At 43.8% G+C, this 21118-nt stretch overlaps 1 protein-coding gene across 5 annotated transcripts in view; it reads right to left on the bottom strand.

Moving 5' to 3' along the window:
• CHRNA5 (cholinergic receptor nicotinic alpha 5 subunit) overlaps positions 1-19817 on the bottom strand; it is a 55672-nt gene extending 35855 nt beyond the window's left edge. For 3 of the 5 annotated variants that reach the window (XR_007149626.1, XM_047846700.1, XM_047846701.1), the window contains exon 1: positions 16141-19817. Coding sequence is in view for 3 of the 5 variants with exons in the window: in XM_047846700.1 (XP_047702656.1) it covers positions 16141-16267 (127 nt within the window). In the remaining 2 variants the exon portion in view is untranslated. The other 2 variants (XM_047846703.1, XM_047846702.1) reach the window with 2 other exon arrangements.
• Positions 19818-21118: the final 1301 nt, after the last annotated feature.

The following is a 21118-nucleotide window of genomic DNA, read 5'->3' as shown; positions in this document are numbered from 1 at the left end:
AGACAGACAGTATGAGTGGAGGAGGGGCAAAGAGAGCGGGAGACACAGATTCCAAAGCAGACTCCAGGTTCTGAGTTGTTAGCACAGAGCCTGGCACGGGGCTCGAACTCACAAACCTAGAGACCATGACCTGAGCCAAAGTCGCACACCCAACCAAGTGAGCCACCCAGGCGCCCCTGTACACACATTTTTAAATACACACACAAAAGAGCAAATGTTTTCCTCTTTTTAAGTCCTGTGACTTGCTGTTTTCATCCAGTATTATACATCAATATAATCCTTCTCCACTCTTCCTTCTCCACTCCACTCTTCTCCACTCTTCTCCACCCTTCCTTCATAAGCTGCAAAGCAGTGTGCATTGTGAGTGTATCATAATTTATTTAAGCTTTCACCATTGATGGGCATCTATGTAGTCTTCAATTTCCGGTTATTTCGAATAACACTCCAATGGGAAAAATGCTGTGTTGGCATCCTTGTACATCTATTTTTCCACACTTATATAAGGGTTTCTATGGCATTGACTTCTTAGAAGCAGAACTGCTGAGTCAGGGGTATACACATTTTAAATTTTGCGGAGTACTGCCAACGGCATCCCTTTCTTCTTCACAGGCAGCCACAAGATTGAAATACGATAATGCCCCTAAAGAGGCTTATAGAAGTGACGTACAATGTATTTACACATCCCTAGTTCATGGTTAAACCATTGCTGGGGCAGTTAATCCACTTTTCCAGGCTCCTTGTATTGTTTAACTTAACAAAAAGTGACTTGTATTCCTTTAAAAAAAAAAAAAAAAAAACAATAAACCTCTTTACAGCAGTCCTAGGAGGGTTATTTTAAGCAATATCAAGATAAAGCAGTGAACATAATCAATCATTTTGTAAATGAGAAGAAATGTGTGCTGTATCCAACATTCTCAAGTAAGTATGACAAGTAAGTATGCTTACCAATCACTATTTTAAGGATTACAGATGAAATGCAGAGGATTTTTTTCACTCCAGGAATTTCATTACATTTTCTATTGATTCTTATAACAGAATTATAGGATAAAGTTTCTCTGTAACTGGTAAGCTTTAATAAACCTAATTTAACACATTTCCCTGACTCTCGGAAAACGTGCAGTAAGAAAATGCCCTTAGACAGTGTTAAATTTAGGTCCAGTCAATAGTTCTCAAGGAGAGAACACACTTTCACACAAAAAAGAAAGTTCGAACATCATCAGATCAAGTAAACGCAGAGTTCACTGTCTTAATTTGATACCCTAAACCTCTCAACAGGCAAAGATGTGTATTATGAGCTAGTGTGTTTACAGTATTATAAATTATAGCACCTGGTGGTATATGAGTTGCCTCAGTTTGCTACAGTCTAGATGACCTTGACTTGATTCTTGCAAATCTCCTCCTCAGAGCTCTCTAATTGTGAATGAACATTGAGGGCCAGAAGAAAACAGGGAAAAGTGAAGGCAGCTGCTATTTGTTAGGATGGAGAGATAGTGCTTGTTTTCTTGGTTTCCATTGGTCTTATGTTGTTTGGGCTATAGTTTACTCTAAATTCACTATTTCCATAATTATTGTCATCGGATCCTCTTGAAAATTCACTCAATTGAGATGAATGGAAAGCTATCTGCGAGCTTGCTAATCGGTGTGGAAATCTGACCAGCAGCACCACATCCCCTGAGTGCTCGTTAGAGATGCGAATCTCGGGCCTGCCTCCACCTACCGAACCAGCATCTGCATTCTCTCTTTTTTTGTTTGTTTTTGTTTCAGTTTTTATTTAAATTCTAGTTAGTTAATATACGGTGTAATATTGGTTTCAGGAGTAGAACTTAGTGATTCATCACTTCCATACAACACCCAGTGCTCATCCCAACAGTGCCCTCCTTATTGCCCATCTCCCACCTAGCCCATCCCCCACCCATCTCTCTCCCTCAACCCTCAGTTTGTTCTCTATTGTTAGAGTCTCTTATGGTTTGCTTCCCTATTTTTAGTTTCTTCCCCTATGTTCACCTGTTTTGTTTCTTAAATTCCATGAGTGAAATTACATAGTATATCTTTAACTTATTTCACTTAGCATAATACACTCTAGTTCCATCCATTTCATTGCAAATGGCAAGCTTTCACTCTTTTTTATGGAGATATATATATACGTTTATATACATACACACACACACACACACACACACACACACACACACACACACACACACACATATATATAATCACATCTTCTTTATCCATTCATCCGTCAGTGGACATAGGGGATTCCAGTGCACATTGTTTGGGAAGCCATAGTCTGCAAGACTTACAGCAGTGATTCTCAAAGGGTAGGGGTGAGGTGAACAATTTTGTCCCTTAAGGCACATTTAACTATATCTGGAGACATTTTTTGGTGGGTGCTACAGGCATCTTGTGGATAGAGGCCAGAAATGCCACCTCACAATTTACAATGCACAGGATTATCTCCCATAAAAAAGAGACTCTGACTTAAGAAAAAAAAGTTTTGCCCAATTCCATATGTACACTGTTGATCGTAAAATAAAGAGAAATAAAAATATCAAGGGTTCATACTGTGAGGTTCCAGTTCACGATAGTGATGTAGGAAGATCCTGCACTCACCTCCTCCCACAGACATACTGAGTCTACAGCTGGATATGGGACAATTTCTTCCGAAATAAACCTAAAGGCTGGCTGAGTTATGACTATACATAAGGCAAATGAGAAGAAAACCACATCCGAGAAGGCAAGACAGCCTGGGACACGATCTTGCCATCAACCCCAACCCTGCAGAGCAACCCATAACCAGGAGAAAACTCAAAACCCAGAGCTTCCCCACAAGGAGCAAAGGATTCAAATCCCACATCGAGCACCTTAACATTTAGACCCTGCAACTGAGAAATGAGCCCCCAAACATCTAACTTTGAAAACCAAGAGGCCTCACACACTGGACCCACAAGACTGTAACAATTTGGAAGACAGCTCTCATCAGGGCCTGTGCAAGCAGACTTACCCAGTCCAGGGAGCAGCTCAGAGGCAGCCCATTGCCCAGACTTAAAGTGAAGGAGCCTCACTGGCTTAAAGCACTGTTCTGATGGGTAGGCATCTGATGTAACACATGCACCCGGAGTCTACTGGAATACTCTCCAGGGATGCAGACTGCCAGGGGCCATCTTTGAGCTCTCCTGTTGTCGTGATGCAGAGCAACAGTACTCTCATGCGTGCACGCATCTGGTCTCTGTGGCTGCCACCCAGGGGACGCTTCTAGACTGCCTGGCTCTAAAGGCCAGTGGAGCCTGCTCTCCTGGTCCCGTGGGGCTGTAACAATTGGTGCCACCCAAAAAGTAGTTCATACTCCTGTCTGATAACCCTGATTTTTGCAGCTACTGACAAGGGACATCTGTTCATCACCTGGCTCTGGTGGCCAGTGGGGCTTGTGCTGGTGGGTCCTGCAGGACTGTAAACGCTTGAAAAAGAGTTCTCAAACAGCTACGACCCCCAAGCCATAGCAAGAGCCGACAGAACCGTGAGCTTAGTCTTCCTGTGAAAGAAGCCTACTAGCTAACCACCACGGCTATGGCCTGAGAGGCAGATTTCTCATTAAACACTCATCTAAGGGCTGACTGTGAACTCTTCCAGAGACCTCAGAGGGGAGGCACTATCTTTGCTCTCTCCCTCTGTTGCACTCCAGAGGACCAGTGTCTCATCTCCTGGAAGGAAGCTCTACATATGGCTGGTGACCTTATACAGCTGGTGCCCAGTTTTTGCAGCTGCTGCCCAGAGGATGCCCCATGATCACATGGCTCTGGGCGAGGGAAGAGGTGAAGAGTGTTGCATTCCTGGGTCTCATGGGACCATGGCAATGGAAGAGACAGTTCTTGGCAGACCACCACCCCTAGGGCACTGCCCAGACAGCAGACAGACAGAAAGACAACATGTTCCCCCAGTCTTTCTGTAAAGGAGGCCTCTTTGCCTCTCCCAGAGCTTTACTGTAAAAGACAGGCTTCAGGCTTAGCATACACCTAGTGGACTATGGATGCTCTTAAGGAACACTGGCTATGTACAACATCTTGGTTCTCTCCCTCTGCCTTGCTCCAGATGGCCAACATCTCCCAGAAAAGAGCTGGTACACTCATATGGAGCCCTGGTTTTTACAACTGTCACCCAGGGAATACTGCCAGATCACCTGGCTAAAGGGGCTAACTCTTGTGGTCCCACAGGACTATATATATTAGCATGCTTTTAAAAGCTGCTACCTGAGAGGCACTTGGCTGGCTCAATTGGTAGAGCCTGTGACTCTTGATCATGAGTTCAAACCCCACAATGGGCATATAGCTTACTTTAAATAACTGAATAAACAAATTAGTTAAATAATTAAATTAAATTAAATTAAATTAAATTAAATTAAATTAAATTAAATTAAATTCTGCTACCTGAGGGTCTGGCTACCAAACACTCTGAATGTAGGTACTAAGATCCTCCCCTTAGGTATGCTGACAGGTCTTGGGCACATCTTCACCTACTGGAAGCTATTAAAAATATAACAGGCTGCTGGGGCACCTGGGTGGCTCAGTCAGTTAAGTGTCCAACTCTCGATCTTGGCTCAGGTCTTGATCTCAGGGTCGTGAGTTCAAGCCCCATGCTGGGCTCCCCACTGGGCATGAAGCCTACTGAAAAATAAAAAACAGTGGCTGTAAACTCCCCTAACCTGGGGAAGGAAACAGACATCCCAATCCAGGAAGCCCAGAGAGTCCCAAACAAGCCCCAGCAGATTTTTCAGCAGAAACTTTGCAGGCCAGAAGGGAATGGCATGACATATTCCAAGTGCTGAAAGGAAAAAATTTCCAACCAAGAATATGCTACCCAGGAGATTTATCATTCAGAATTAAAGGAGAGATAAAGAGTTTTCCTGACAAGCAAAAGCTAAAGAAGTTCATGACCACTATATCAGCCTTACAAGAAATGTTAAAGGGACCTCTTTAAGCTGAAAAGAAAGACCACTCATTAGTAACAAAAAATATATGGAAGAATAAATCTCACTGGAAAGATAAATATGTAGTAAAAATAGTGGATTAATTACTTACAAAGCTAGTATGAAAGTTACAAGACAAAAATAGTAAAAATAGCAATGTTTACAATAACTAATTAAGGGAAACCCAACATAAAAAATTGTGAAATGTAAAACATGGGCCAGGGAAAGAGTGAAAATATTGAGCTTTGGAATGGGATCAAACTTAAGTTGTTATCAATTTAAAATAGACTGTTATACACATAAGTTGTTTTATGTAAGCCTCATGGTAACCACAAAGCAAAAACCTATTATAAATATACAAATGGTAAAGAGAAAGGAATATAATATACCACTAAAGAAAATCATCAAACCACAGAGGAAGATAGCAAAAACAGAGAGGAACTACAAAACAATCAAATACGATTGTTACCTAATGATAAAGAGTACAATCCAAAAAAGGATGTAACATTTATTAATATTTATTCACCCAACTTTGGAGGACCTAAATATATAAAGCTAATATTAACAGATCTAAAGGGAGAAATAGATAGCAACACAATAATAGTAAGAGATTTTAATATCCCACTTACATAAATGGATACATCATCTAGACATAAACCAAGAAAATATCAGCATTAAAGGATTCATTAGATCAGATTGACTTAGATATGTACAGAACATTCCATCCAGAGCAACAGAATACATATTCTTCTCAAATGCACATGGAACATTTTCCAGGATAGATCACATAGTAGACCACAAATCAAGTCTTAATAAATTTAAGAGGATTACAATCACCTCAAGCATCTTTACCAATACAACAGCATGAAACTGGAAATTAATTACATGAGTAAAACTGGAAAATTCAGATATGCAGATATTAAACAGCATGCTACCAAAAAGCCAACGAGTCAAAGAAGCAATCAAAAGAGAAATAAAAAAATATCCTGAGACAAATGAAAATGGAAATATAAATATCAAAATTTATGGGATGCAGCAAAAACAGTTTTAAAAGGGAAGTTCATAGCTATAAACGTCTACCTCAAGAAACAAGAAAAGTCTAAAAAAAACAACCTAACTTTACACTTCAAGGAGCTAGACAGGGTGCCTAGTTGGCTCAGGCAGTTGAACATCAATCAGACTCTTGACTTCCTCTCAGGTCATGAAATCAGGGTTGTGGGATCAAGCCCTGCATTGGGCTCCATGCTGAGCATGGAACCTGTTTAAGATTCTCCCTCTCTCTTTCTCTCTCTCTCTCTCTCTCTCTCTCTCTCTCCCTCCCTCCCTCCCTCCCTTCCTCCCTCCCTCCCTCCCTCTGCCCCTCTCCCCTGTTTGTGCTCTCTCTCTCTAAAATAAAAAACAAAAATAATTTAAAATTTAAAAAAATGAGCTAGAAAAAGATGAACAAAGCCCAATAATGAAGCTTAGAGAAGAAATAAATGAAATAATAAAACTAAAAAATAAAACAAAGACCAATGAAACTAAGAGCTGATTCTCTGTAAGATAAAACTGACAAACTCTTAGCTAGACTCACCAAGAAAAAAAAGGGAACCCAAATAAATAAAATCAGAATTAAACAAGAGATGTTACAAATGATACCACAGAAATACAAAGGATCACAAAAGACTGTTTTGAACAGTTATATGCCAACAAATTGGACAACCTAGATTAGATAAATTCCTACCAACATACAATTTACCAAGACTGAATCATGATGAAATAGAAAATCTGAGCTGACTGATAACTAGTAAGGAGATTGAATCAGTAATTAAAAGCTTCCCAAAGAAGAAAAACCCAGAACCAGATGGCTTCACTGGTGAATTCTACCAAATATTCAAAGAAGAATTAATACCAATTGTTCTCAAACTCTTCAAAAAAAAAAAAAAAATAGAAGGAGAAGGAACACTTTCAAATTCATCCTATGAGGCCAGTATTACCCCAATACCAAAACCATACAAGGATGCCATAGAAAGGAAAATTACAGGCCAATATTCCTAATAAACATAGATGCAATAACCCTCAACAAAATATGTGAGCAAACTGAATCACTAACACCTTAAAAGGATCACTCAACATGATCAAGTGGGATTTATTCCATGGGTGCAAGGATAGTTTAAAATCCACAAACCAGAGGTGCCTGGGTGGTTCAGTCAGTTAAGCACCCAGCTCTTGATTTCAGTTCAGGTCATGATCTAGTGGTTTTCAAGACTGACCCCCATCAGGCTCTGTGCTGATGGTGTGGAGCCTGCTTGGGATTCTCTCTCTCTCTCTCTCTCTCTCTCTCTCTCTCTCTCTCTCTCTGCCTCTCCCCTGCTCATGCTCTCTCACTCAAAATAAATAAATAAACTGTGTTTAAAAACCCACAATCCAGTAAGGGTGCCTGGGTGGCTCAGTTGGTTGAGCATCCGACTTCAGCATAGGTCATGATATCGTTGTTCATGGGTTCAAGCCCCACATCGGGTTCTGCACTGTTGGTGCAGAGCCTGCTTGGGATTCTCGCTCTCTTCTCTCTCTGACCCTCCCCCACTAGTGCTTTCTCTCTCTCTCTCAAAATAAATTAAAAAAAAAAATCCACAATCTAGTCAATGTGATATACCACATTAACAAATTAAAGGATAAAAATCACATGATCATCTGAATGCAGAAAAGCACTTGACAAAATTCAATGTTCATTCATGATAAAAACTCGTACAAAGTGGACACTGAGAAAATCTACCTCAACATCATAAAGGTCATATATGACAAGCCCACAGCTAACACAAAACTCAATAATGAAAAGCTGAAAGCTTTTCCTAAGATCAAGAACAAGACAAGGATGCCCACTCTCACCACTTTTATTCAACATAGTATTGAAAGTCTTAGCCAGAGCAATAAAGCAAGAATAAGAAATAATGGGCGCCTAGGTGGCTCAGTCAGTTAAGCACTGAACTTCGGCTCAGGACACGATCTCACATTTATGAGTTCAAGCCCCACATCGGATGAGTTTGAGCCCTGCATTGGGTGAGCTTAAGCCCCACACTGGGTGAGCATAAGCCCTGATGCGGGTGAGCCCCACTTCTCCCTCTCTCTCTACCCCTCACTCATTTGTTTTCTCTCTCTGTCTCTCTCTCTCTCTCTCTCTCTCTCTCTCTCTCTCAAAAAAAAAAAAAAAAGAATAAGAAATAAAAGGTATCCACATTGGTAAGGAAGAAGTAAAACTGTCACTATTTGCAGATGACATGTTATATATAAAGACTCCACCAAAAAAACTGTTAAAGTTAAGATTTAAAATCAGTTAGATTTAGTTAAGCTGCAGGATACAAAATCAACACACACAAAAACATGTGCTGCATTTCTACATACTAACAGCAAACTATCAGAAAGAGAATTTTTTTAAAAAGTCTCATTTACAACTGCATCAAAAAGAATAAAATACCCAGGAATAGATTTAACCAAGGAGATGAAACACCCATATTGAAAACTACATGACATTAAAGAAATTGAAGACAATAGAAATAAATGGAAAGATATTCCATGCTCATGGATTGAACACATTGTCAAAATGTCTATACTACCCAAAACAATCTGCAGATTCAACACAATCCCTATCAAAATTCTAATAGCATTTTTCAAAGAAATAGAACAAATAATACTAAAAAAAACATTAAAAAAAAAAAAAACCCAAATAGCCAACGCAACCTTGAGAAAGAAGAACAAAGCTGGAGTCATCATGTTCCCTGGATTCAAACTATATTACAAATCTATAGTAATTAAAACAGTATGGAATTGCCATAAAAACAGACACACAGATCAATGGAACAGAATAAAGAGCTCAAAAATAAACTCATGCTTACATGGTCAATTAATTTATGACAAAAAAGCCAAGAATATACAAGGAGGAAAGGACAGTCTAATAAATGATGTTGGTAACGGGCCCCTGGGTGTCTCAGTCTGTTGAGTGTCTGACTCTTGATTTCCACTCAGGTCATGCTCCCAGGTTCTTGCGATCCAGCCCCATGTCAGGCTCTACACAGAGAGCGTAGAGCCTGCTTAAGATTCTCTTTCTCCCTCTGTCTCTGCCATTCTCCCATGCCTGTGTTCATGCATGTGCTTGCTTGCTCTCTCTCTCTCTCTCTCAAAATACATAAACATCTGGGGGGTGGGAGGGGGTATGGGTGATGGGTACTGAGGAAGGCACCTGTTGGGATAAGCACTGTGTGTTGTATAGAAACCAATTTGACAATAAATTTCATTTAAAAAAAATAAACATCTAAAAATAAATAAATAAATGGTGTTGGGAAAACTAGACAGCTAGATGCAAAGGAATGAAACTGGACCACTTCCTTATACCATGCACAAAAACTACCTCAAAATGGTTTAAAGACTTGGATGTAAAAGCTGAAAACCATGGGGCGCCTGGGTGGCTCGGTCGGTTAAGCGTCCGACTTCGGCTCAGGTCATGATCTCACAGCTCGTGGGTTTCAGCCCCACATCACGCTCTGTGCTCACAGCTCAGAGCCTGGAGCCTGCTTTGGATTCTGTGTCTCCCTCTCTCTCTCTGCCCCTCCCCTGCTCACGTTCTGTCTCTCTCTCTCTCAAAAATAAACAAATGTTAAAAAAAAAATTTTAAATAAATGTTAAGAAAAAAAATGGGGGGGCATCCAGGTGGCTCAGTTGGTTAAGCCTCCAACTTCGGCTCAGGTTATGATCTCACAGCGCATGGGTTCGAGCCCCACGTCGGGCTCTGTGTTGACAGCTCAGAGTCTGGAACCTGCTTCGGATTCTGTGTCTCCCTCCCTCTCTGCCCCTCTCCCATTCGTGCTCTGTCTCTCTCTCTCAAAAATAAATAAACATTAAAAATAATTTTTTTAATCTGAAACCACAAAACTCCTAGAAGAAAATGTTGGTGGTAAGCTCCCTGACACAGGTCTTGGTGATAATTTTCTGAATCTGACACCAAAAGCAAAATTAACATAAGCAAAAATACATAGAGCTACACAATACTTGAAAGCTTGTGCACAGCAAAGGGAACCACACATGCATAGAGAAAAATATGAATGGACTAATACCAAATTGTTAGCAGTTACTAGCTGGCACTTGCAGGTGTTGGTGTACGAGGGCAAACTTTCCAATTTCTTTTTTTTTTTTTTTGCATTAAACATGTTAAACTCCTTGGGAATGCAAGCTGGCGCAGCCATTCTGGAAAACAGTATGGAGGTTCCTCAAAAAACTAAAAATAGAACTACCCTACGACCCAGCAACTGCATGACTAGGTATTTATCCAAGGGATACAGGTGTGCTGTTTCAAAGGGACACATGCCCCCCAATGTTTATAGCAGCACTATCAACAATAGCCAAAGTATGGAAAGAGCCCAATGTCCATCGATGGATGAATGGATAAAGATGTGGTGTGTGTGCGTGTGTGCGTGTGTGTATACACACACACACGCACACACGCACACACGCACACACGCACACACACACACACACACACACACACACACACAATGGAATATTACTCGGCGATCAAAAAGAACGAAATCTTGCCATCTGCAACTACGTGGATGGAACTAGAGGGCATTATGCTAAGTGAAATTAGTCAGAGAAAAACAAATATCATATGACTTCACTCACATGAGGACTTTAAGATACAAAAGAGATGAACATAAGGGAAAAAATAATATAAAAACAGGGAAGGGGACAAAACAGAAGAGACTCATAAATATGGAGAACAAACAGAGGGCTACTGGAGGGGGTGTGGGAAGGGGGATGGGCTAAATGGGGAAGGGGCATTAAGGAATCTACTCCTGAAATCATTGTTGTACTATATGCTAACTAATTTGGATGTAAATTTTTAAAAAATAAAATTAAAAAAATAAAATAATATAAAAGGTTGTTTGGAATCAAAATGTAAAATGAACTGTAGCATGCTTTGGATTTATCCTATAGACATGAACTTTAAATAAACAAAAAGAAGAAGGGGAAGAAAGGGAAGAAGACGAAGACAAAGAAGAAGAAAAGGAAAAGGAGGAGGAGGAGGAGGGGAGAGGGAGGAGGAGGGGGGGAGAGGGAGGAGGAGGGGGAGGAGAAAGGGCAGAAGGAGGAGAAAAAGAAGGAGAAGAAACAGAAGAAGAGATAAAAGGAGAAGGGGAGGAGGAGGAAGAAGAAGAAGAAGAAGGAGAAGGAGGAGGAGGAGGAGGAGGAGGAGGAGGAGGAGGAGGAGGACAAGAAAAACCAGAAGAAGAAGGAAGGAAGAAGGAAAGAATACTAAGGGTTCTGCTAATATTGTTAGAACTATTAAGTACTAATTTCAAAGAGGTTTGAAAATTCACAATTTATCATTTTAATTCTGTTCACTTGAATATTTCATGTGTATTTTATGTTGTATAAATTTGTATTTTCAAATTCAAAAACTTTCACACTTTCTATGTTATATGTTCTGGTTCTAAAATAAGTCAATGCTGATTCAAAGAATAAAAAGTCCATACTATGCCTTAGGAAAAAAAAAAAAACAAAAAAACATGTAAACTCCTACTAGAAAAGAATACTCTTTTCAAAAGTGAGAAAAACAAAAGGTAATGGTGTGGATGTAGCAATAGAGTACTAGCATACCCACATTCCAGGCTCCACCATATATAAAAATGGGGCAAAAAGCAGCATTTGAGAGGGCTACAGAGAAGTCTGTTCGAGGTGAGCCAGGCTGCTAAGACCTAGAGGTGGAGACAATGTTTTGTAGAATCCTGACCTCACTTTCCTTTGAGACTGTTATGCCTGGCATGTTTCTACTAAAGCCCCTACCACACTTTGGTGCAAATGTTTGTTTATGTAACTGTCAAAACATATTAGATTACACTCCTCAAAAAAAAAGTCCACGCTATGCTTTTTGTCAAAATTCAAATATTCATATTTAATTCCTATTTTTACTGGTAAAAGGCTTTATTTTATAATTCTACTTAAGAAAAAAAGAGTATACATTTTCTGAATTAAACACAGGAGAGATAAGATCATGCTTCCCTAAAATGGAAACTGACCATTTAAATTAAAATTTTAGTTAAAGACAGAAAAGGATCATTAAAATAACCTCTTCTATCCTACTGTCATTATAAAACTATACCTATCCTATTCTGGGGAGCAAACTTCTAATCAAACAAGTTATAAGCTTTTTTTTTTCAAAAACTATTCCAATATTTACCAACTCGCATTGTCAAGACATGCTTATTTACTATTAAATTTAAAATTACATCTGAAAAAAATTAATTTCAATTCTTAAGGGAGAAGAATAATATTATTAGAAGAAAAATGTTCTGTCCTAAAATTACTATACTAAAAACCCATATCCTAATTATAAAAAATTACCTGCTAGATCTAATTTGTAGATTATAAATGGAAAAAAGCCCATTCTGACAAATGACTGAAAACTTTCAAAGCAACATTAATAGACTACATTAATAAACTCAGCCACATCAGGAAATGTACAGACAACCCTACCTTCCAGGCATTCGCACTCTAGCTCATAGAGCATGTTCAGTATTTGCAAGGAAACCAAAATAATTTTTAATTATAAATAGTATGAAAAGTTTGCCTAACGACCTGAGGCACCTAGAGACTCTTTTGGAAGTAATCACAAAAGTAGAGATGACAGCCACTATGTGTGTTTCTGTTAGCTTCTGAAAATATTAATGAAAATAACTACAGATGAGAAGAAAAAAAATCTTTCATAGCTCTCATTTTCTACTAAATAGTTATTTTAGTTCCCTCTTAATGACAGAACTCAGTTACCATACACACTAAAAATATAGTTTCAACCATTTAAAATGTCACACAGCTAAGAAATATAACTAATGACTATTTTCCATAAATCATTGTCCCAACCATGGTCAGGTCAATTTAAAAGGCTTGTATTACCTTAATGCATAATTATTCTTTTTTTTTTTTTTTAACTTCTTTTATTTTTAGTAATCTCTACTCCCAAAATGGGGGGCTCGAACTCATGACCCCAAAAGCAAGAGTTGCATGCTCTTCTGACTGAGCCAGCCAGGCGCCCCACTAATTATTCTTTAATATAGACAAAATTGCCCTTGAGCCACTTTCAAACTCTGCAATCTTCCATTACCCATGTAAGTATGGCTGCTGGCAGACAAGACATTTTTTTTTCCCCGAGGACTGGCTCACATAAAACCGTAAGAGTGACTACTAAAACTCTAAGATAAATATAAAAACAACAAAATGTAATTATAAAACTAATTATGACTGAAAGGACAAAAGCGTCTACTACCACCTTCTCATTTTAAAGAGGGAGAAATAAAAAAATCAGCAAGGTCAAGCTACCTGCCCAAGGAAACAGCAAGCTAGTGGGCAGGTCTCCAGATAGTACTTTCTGCCACCCTACATTCAAAGGCGGTTACACACACATCCTATCAACATTTAGGAGCAAGTGTGCAATTCCATCATCCACTTAATATCACTGTGTCCACAAATGATCACTGACTAAGAGCACACAGAATCTTGGAACGTTAGAGCTAGTGCTGGGGAGCCATTAATGATCCCTCATCTTACACATGAGTAAACTAATACCCAGAGAGAGATTTTTACTGCTGCGTTTTCATCCACAAGCATTTACGGGACTCCTACAACAAGCCAGCTCTTGGAGACACGAAGATAAACAGGGTAAGATCCCAGTTCGCACTCTTAACTATAGAGAACAAACTGATGGTGACCAGAGGGAGGTGGGGGGAACAGGTGAAATAGAGGAAGGGGACTAAGGGTATACTTACGATGAGCACCGACTAATCACCTAATTCTTGAATCACTCTATTGTGCATCTGACGCTAATGCAGTGTGGTACGTCAACTATGCTGGAATTAAAACTGAAAAAGAAAGATCCCAGCTCTTAAGGAGCTCGTGTGGGGAAAAGGGAAAAGAGAACATAAAAGTAATACGGCATGAAAGCTACTTTAAAAGAGACATTTGCTAAGTAGAGTAGGGGCAGAAGGGAGGGCTTAATCAGCCCTGATTGTTTGACGATAGCACTGAACACCAGGCAGGAACACATAGCTACTGGCCCTGGCTAATGCTTGGCTGCAATGTTTCATATTAAAACGGGTAAGGGGCGCCTGGGCGGCTCAGCCGGGTAAGCATGGGACTTCGGCTCAGGTCATGATCTCGTGGTTCCTGGGTTCCAGCCCCGCGTCGGGCTCTGTGCTGACAGCTGGGAGTCTGGGGCCTGCTTTGGGTTCTGTGTCTCCCTCTCTCGCTGCCCCTCCCCTGCTCGAGCTCTGTCTCTCAAAAATAAAAATAAATAAACATTATTAAAAAAAAAAAAAACTTTAAAAAGCATAGGAAAAGTTCCACTTTCACCAAAAGATGCAGGGAAGCACCATTTTCTGGAACTGTCAGGCACAGCACCCGGCATTTCACACATATTACTTAATTCTGAAGACGACTCAGAGGTAAGCGATATTATCCCCATTTTTTGCAAAGGAAGCCAACCAAAACAAACAATACACCGGTCATAATCTGAGCCCAGGTTTGTCTGGCTCCAAAATTTTTGTATTTTTTTTTAAATGTTTATTTATTTATTTGGAGGGACAGCCTGGGCAAGCAGGGGAGGGGCAGGGGGGGGGGGGGGTAGAGAGAATCCCAAGCAGGCTCCGCACTGTCCGCGCAGCGCCCAACGCGGCCGAACCTACAAACTGGAGACGTGACTGATCTGAAACCAAGAGCCAGACGCTTAACGCCCTGAGCCCCGCAGGCGCCCCAGCCCAGGGGCTTCTCCAAACGTTTCAATCACCTCCACGTTCTCTCTCGTCAGTCTAGGGAGGCAGTACGTCCTGCAACGAACAATGCTCATCTTCCAGATCATGACTTCCTAGAACCAGAAATCAGCTTAAAAAGCTTAAGACAGGGGCGCCTGGGTGGCTCAGTCGGTTAAGGGTCCGACTTCGGCTCGGGTCAGGATCTCGCGGTCCGTGAGTTCGAGCCCCGCGTCGGGCTCTGTGCTGACGGCTCAGAGCCTGGAGCCTGTTTCCGACTCTGTGTCTCCCTCTCTCTCTGCCCCTCCCCCGTTCATGCTCTGTCTCTCTCTGTCCCAAAAATAAATAAACGTTGAAAAAAAAAATTAAAAAAAAAAAAAAAAAAGAATTCATGAGACGGGGCGCCTGGGTGGCACAGTCGGTTAAGCGTCCGACTTCAGCCAGGTCACGATCTCACGGTCCGTGAGTTCAAGCCCCGCGTCAGGCTCTGGGCTGATGGCTCGGAGCCTGGAGCCTGTTTCCGATTCTGTGTCTCCCTCTCTCTCTGCCCCTCCCCCGTTCATGCTCTGTCTCTCTCTCTGTCTCAAAAATAAATCAACGCTAAAAAAAAAAAAAAAAAAAAAAAAGCTTAAGACAAGAAAAGCCTCTCCCCGTACCCAAACAACGGCTCCTCCAAGAAACCAACGCCTAAAAACCGAAACACTGGTGTGAACGTCGGCGTTCATCTCCCCCAGGAGATCCCTACCTTTCGTGTGTTTAGACCGCATCACAGGCGCTGCATCAACGGTCGTATTTTTCTCGAAGACACTGCCAGGACCCTGAAGGGTTCTGAAGCACTTGGAATCTGAACACGTACTAAGTATTTTCTTTTGTCGTTTCTACCGTCCAAAGGGTCCGAACACGCGCGACGCTCTGAGGGGCTAACAGGACCTCAGGGTGCGGGGGAGGGGGGGCGGCGGGGGCCGGCCGCCGCGCCTTCCACAACGGACGCCTGCCACCCTCGTGCGAGCCGCCGGGACGAGCGCGGGAGGAGGACGGCGGCGAGGGCGGGACGACCAAATCTCACCGCCCGGGGCCACCCCGCAGACCTGCCGTGGACAAAGTCACAACGTGGGAAGCCCGGCCGAAAGCCCGAGGGGAACGATGGCATCTGTCCCTGAGAAAGTTGTGCCGCGGCGTTCGCTGTGCACCCCGCAGTCCGCCGTGATGCGGGTCAGGGAACAAAACCCAAAGTGGCCTTGTCGGCATCTAAGTGGACGCATCTGGCCATTTAAACGGAAACTTCACTCAAGCCCCGGGAGAAGACCGCGCTCTGCGACCACGTCTTTCGGCCCCGCGCCGCCCCGCGACCGCCGGCCGCCCCCGGGACCCTGCTCTGAGGGCCGCCCTCCCGACGCCCAGGCTCACCTCCAGGCGCGCCGCCCCCCGCGCCGGCCGGGCGCCAGCGCCCCGCGACCAGCTGAAACAGGAGGAGGAGGCGGAGCGGGCGGGACGCGAGACCCAGGACCGCGGGCGATGAGCCCCACGCCGACATCGCCGGGACCCGCGCGGGAACGCGGGCACACGCCTCACGACGGCCGCGCGGGAAACGAACGCGGGCTCCGGAGGGTCGGAGCCGGGAGGCGGGCGGGAGCCGAGGGAGAGCGGACGCCGCCGAGGAGGGGCCGCTCGGCTCCTCAGACCCCGGCCGGCGAGGCCACCTCAGCCGCGAAGATTCCGGCGGGCTCGGGGCGCGCGAGGAGGCTCGCGCGCCCGGCCCCGCCCCTTCGCCCTGGCCCCGCCCCGCCTGCTCGGAGTCCCGCCTCCCTCCTCCCGGTCCCGCCTTTGGCCTCGCTCAGCTTCGAGCTAGAGCCCCGCCTTTTCCGCCCCTGGCCCCGCCCCTGGCCGGCTCCGCCCCCGGGCCCGAAAGCCCGCCGAGAGGGTCCTGCGTTCAGGCCCAGGAAAACAGAAGACGAGAGGACCGTGCAGCTAGCTGGTCGGCCGGCCGGTGAGACGTCTGGCCTCCGGCGACCCGGGCAGGCCCCCGCCTCCCTGTGTTCACCACCATCAACTAACGTCTGCGTTGTGCTCACCACCCGGGGAAAGCAGACGAACAGACTGCGCCCAGCCGACTGGAGGAAGTTTCTGCCCCAGAACAGAGCTCTTGGCTGAAGCTCGAAGCGGGGGGGGGGGGGGGGGGGGCTCTTCCCCTGCTCGCTCCCTCGACTGTGAAGCGAGGCGGGGGGACCAGAGGGCCCAGCCCAGACCCTCCTTCAGACGTCCCAAAAAATGAAGTGCAGCTCCTCAGCACAGGCCGTGCCCACCACCCCCACCCCCGTGTGGCCAGCAGTGAACATCTGTAACCATTGCCCGCCCCCCAGCCCCCGCAGTGTGGCCAGCAGTGAAGGTCTATAAAGATTGGTGGCTCCATCCACCAGACACGAAGCCACTTGGAAGGTGATTGGGGCTGACGGCTGGAGGACTGTCTCTAATCTCTGCAGACCCCAACGTTTCATCCTCTCTGTTCGTAATTGATTCGAAAGCTTCATTTGGCTGAAGAGATTCAGGCAAATTAACTTTAAACTTCCGTGGCAGAGCGTTTCACTGATTCTTCACAGAAAGCTTTATGGAGCTGACACCTCTAACACTCCTTGTGAGCAGGAATTTGACACCAAGCTCCAGACTCAGTAAATCTGTTTAAAAACCTGGTTGTAAAGAATGCAAATGATAAAATTTAGGTAGGACTTTCTTCCTATGTCTAAGTACAACCAGGAACATGAAAACCATATCCAATGAAGCAGCTCTGCCTAAGCCAAAGGGGCCACAGAAAAGGGATCCATAAGATGATAAGCAGGTTAGTCATTAATTACACTCCTGCATAGGAAGGAAGTCGTTGTCTCCTCACTGCAACTTTCTCTTTTGCTATGAACAATATATGGGGCATACAGACACTTATGCAATTCATCCTAACAGTGTTTGAGAAAGTGTTATTCTACTTTTACAGCTGGGGGACTTGAAACAGAGTGGTTGGATAATTGCTGAAGGTCACAGTACCTGTCAGTGGAAAAACCAGAATTAAAAGGTTGTTAGCTCAGCCACAGCAAGCATAATTGCAACTCCTGGACCTCCCTGGGGTATCCTATCAATAACCACAAGAACAATGGTTATTTACATAATCTGTGAAAAGGACTACTAGTTGTGAAAGCAAAGTGAGTAATTTGTTGGGCGCTTTAAAATCCAAGCAAATAATTATGGAATATAACGTATGCTTTTTGGATGGCTTTTTCTAGAAGGATATGCCAATTACCCCCAGTTGCCGGACGCAGTGGCTGCACCTGACTCGGATGAGAGGCATCTTCACACTGCTAGGAGATGTGGCTGACAAAAGGCATTAATACCGCAGCTACTGCAGCCACTAAGTCCCCTGACGTGGCATCTGTCTGCCAGATTTCTGAGCTTTGACCCAAGGGACTGCTGCACAGTCATCACAGTGCACCTGCCTCCCAGACACACTTCCTCTGATTTGTGTGGGATTTGTATTACACTTCCCTGCCTTCGTCCATCCTCCTCCTCCCCTTCTCTGAACATCCACACCCACCCTTTCTTCCAGACCCGCCTCAAACGCCGCTCACCCCATGAAGCATAGCCGGGTCCCCCAGCCACAGCCACATCCGTCAAGTCCCTGAACACTTCGCTTTTATTTCTCTGACAACACTTCCTACTTCCCATCTTCTTCTCTATTTCTCCATAAATCTTCTGTCCTCTACTAGGTAATGAGCTCCTGGGACTAGAATCTAGGTTTATTCATGGTTACAATATGCACTACCAGTCAGTGCCTTGCCATAGAAAGTGGAGCTTAATCATTGTCCTATTAACCTCGCCAAGCAGCAGGGAAATGTAATAATTGAAGCACTTTTTAAATACACTTGTGCACTCGTTCTCAGGCAGGACAACAAGGGCAGTGTGTGTATTACCCTTGTCTGCCCTCTCCTCAGTCCTCTTAGCAGGCTCCCTCTCTTTCACTGCATGCTGGGAACTCCACAGTCGCGCATCTGGGACCAATTTTCTTGTGTGCACACCCCACTCCCTGTGATCTTATGCATGTAGATATCTTCCACATGCTGACAATAACCAGATGCACAGGTGCTGATCTCACCACTGAGCTCCAGCATGTCCCGCTGGGTATGTGACGAACATGTCACTTAGTATGTCCCAAACCATTGTCTCTTCTTTGTCTTCCTATCTCACTCAGTGCCATCACCATCCAACTAGTGACTCAAGCTGAAAACCTGGACAGCATCCTTGGTTCATGGCCCTGCTTCACTCAGCACGTCTAATCCCCTTTCCTTTCGTGCTGCTCACCTTGGCTACACCTTGACTCACGCCCGACTCCTCCTTCCTACTACTGTGGTAATGTCCATGCTTGATCTCCAGCTGAGACTGCTGCCCTGCACTCTCTAGCACATTCTGCAGACGGCGGCCTGAGTGATCGCCCCAACACAGAAGCCAAAGCCCAAATCCGTGCCAGGGTCCCCGAGTAGCCCCCGCTGCCCTCACCAGCTCCACACCACGCTCCTCCCCCTTGCAGGAACCACCCAGCGGTGTCCCCTCAAGGCCCTTCCCATAACTGCTCTCTCTGCCTGCCCTTCTCTCCCTACCCCCCACCTCCCCTGCTCTGCCTAATTCCTACTCCTCCAAGAGTGAGCAGAACTGTCACCACTTGAGAGACAAAAGCAGCCTATGTAAGTTGGGTCCTCCGCTCCCTCTGCCTGTTACTCTCTACACTTCCCCTCAGCACCCAGCACAGTTTGTAATTACACACACTTCACTATGCGATTCCTCCAATAGAAAATTAGTTCCCAAAGGGCAGCGGCTGTGTCTGTGGTGTTCACTAGTGTGTGCCCCGTACATGGAGCACACATAGATGCTCAAGATGCTTACTGGTTTAATAAATGAATGTTGGGTAGTTTGCCCAAGATCTCAGAGCAGGGACTCAAGCCCAGGTGACTGGCTTCAGACACAACCATTCTACATGAAATTTCTCCTTCTGGGCCCCCCTTTTAAGTGGTGCCTTAAAACCTGGAGGCAGAAAAGGAAGCCTGTAGGGGCTCAGCCACTGGCCCAGTGTCCAGTAGCTGGCAGCCGTTACCTTTTATGGGGCAATTATTCTCTGACGTGCTTTTGCACTCACAAAACGCTTAAGCAAAGGGCTGTTGGTGCTTTGCAGGGAAAAAAGAGCACCTAGGAAGGGAACCAGGAGTCAGACAGGCCTTGTCATCTGCAAGTGGACTGACCCGATGAGTCGTCTTGCACACCGATGTTGTTGTCGACTTCCTTTCTTATAATGGGGTCAACTGAGCTAAATGCAAGGCCAGGCAGATTCTCTAAATCTCCCATTCAGCATTTCCACTGCAGTTTGGTGATAAATTCTGCTATGAGCCTTTAAGATGAAAGCCAAACTGAAAAGTTAATTAAAGATAAAAATGGATGCTGTCAATTTTCCTGCTGAAATTAAATGTTTTCACAGATTAAAGCAAAAAAAGCAAGTATTGATAGGGTATTAATATTCAATCCTTCAAAAGAAATGATACAAAAATAAAAGTTCCTTTTCAGGGGCTATTTCAATGGCTGTAATCAAAATGTAAAAGGGCAGACATATTTTAATATATGGAGCTTTAAGAAAGAAAAGTAATTGGCCATATTTTATTAGATTGTAATAGCTGAATAGTAGTGCATAAAATCACATATCACAAAAATATAAACCATATATATAACTGAGCTGTCTCAATAGACTTTAATAATAGCGCGCGCGTGCGCGCGCACACACACACACACACACACACACACATTAAGGTACCCTGGACAAATATCAGCTCTTGTTACAAATAAAAATACTGTTTTCCACCTAAAGAAAGTGCAGTACAATTACCCATGCCCCCTAAATGTCGTAACTTTTACATGTGGGAGTGATGAATCACATCATGAAAGAATTTTTCATTTAAAACAATCATAAACAAGGGGTGCCTGGGGGGCTCAGTCGGTTGAGTGTCTGACTTCGGCTCAGGTCATGATCTCACGGTTAGTAAGTTCGAGCCCTGCGTCAGGCTCTGTGCTGACAGCTCAGAGCCTGGGTCATGCTTGGGATTCTGTGTCTCCCTCTCTCTCTCTGCCCTTCCTTGCTTGTACTCTGTCTCTGTCTCTCTCTTTCAGACATAAATAAACATTTAAAAAAATTTAAAAACATAAATACAAAAGGATATATCCTAATTAAATCCTCTCAACACACACAATGGTAACCATGTAGAGGTTCTAGATAGGTTACTTAGCTTCATCGTGGTGATCATTTCACAATGTATACATTTATTAAACATCAAGTTGGGTGCCATAGATACTATTATTATATGTC

Source organism: Prionailurus viverrinus, unplaced genomic scaffold, assembly GCF_022837055.1.
Source record: "Prionailurus viverrinus isolate Anna unplaced genomic scaffold, UM_Priviv_1.0 scaffold_40, whole genome shotgun sequence".
Lineage (NCBI taxonomy): Eukaryota > Metazoa > Chordata > Mammalia > Carnivora > Felidae > Prionailurus > Prionailurus viverrinus.
Note: the sequence above shows the minus strand (reverse complement) of the source record. Positions and strands in the feature narration are given on the sequence as shown.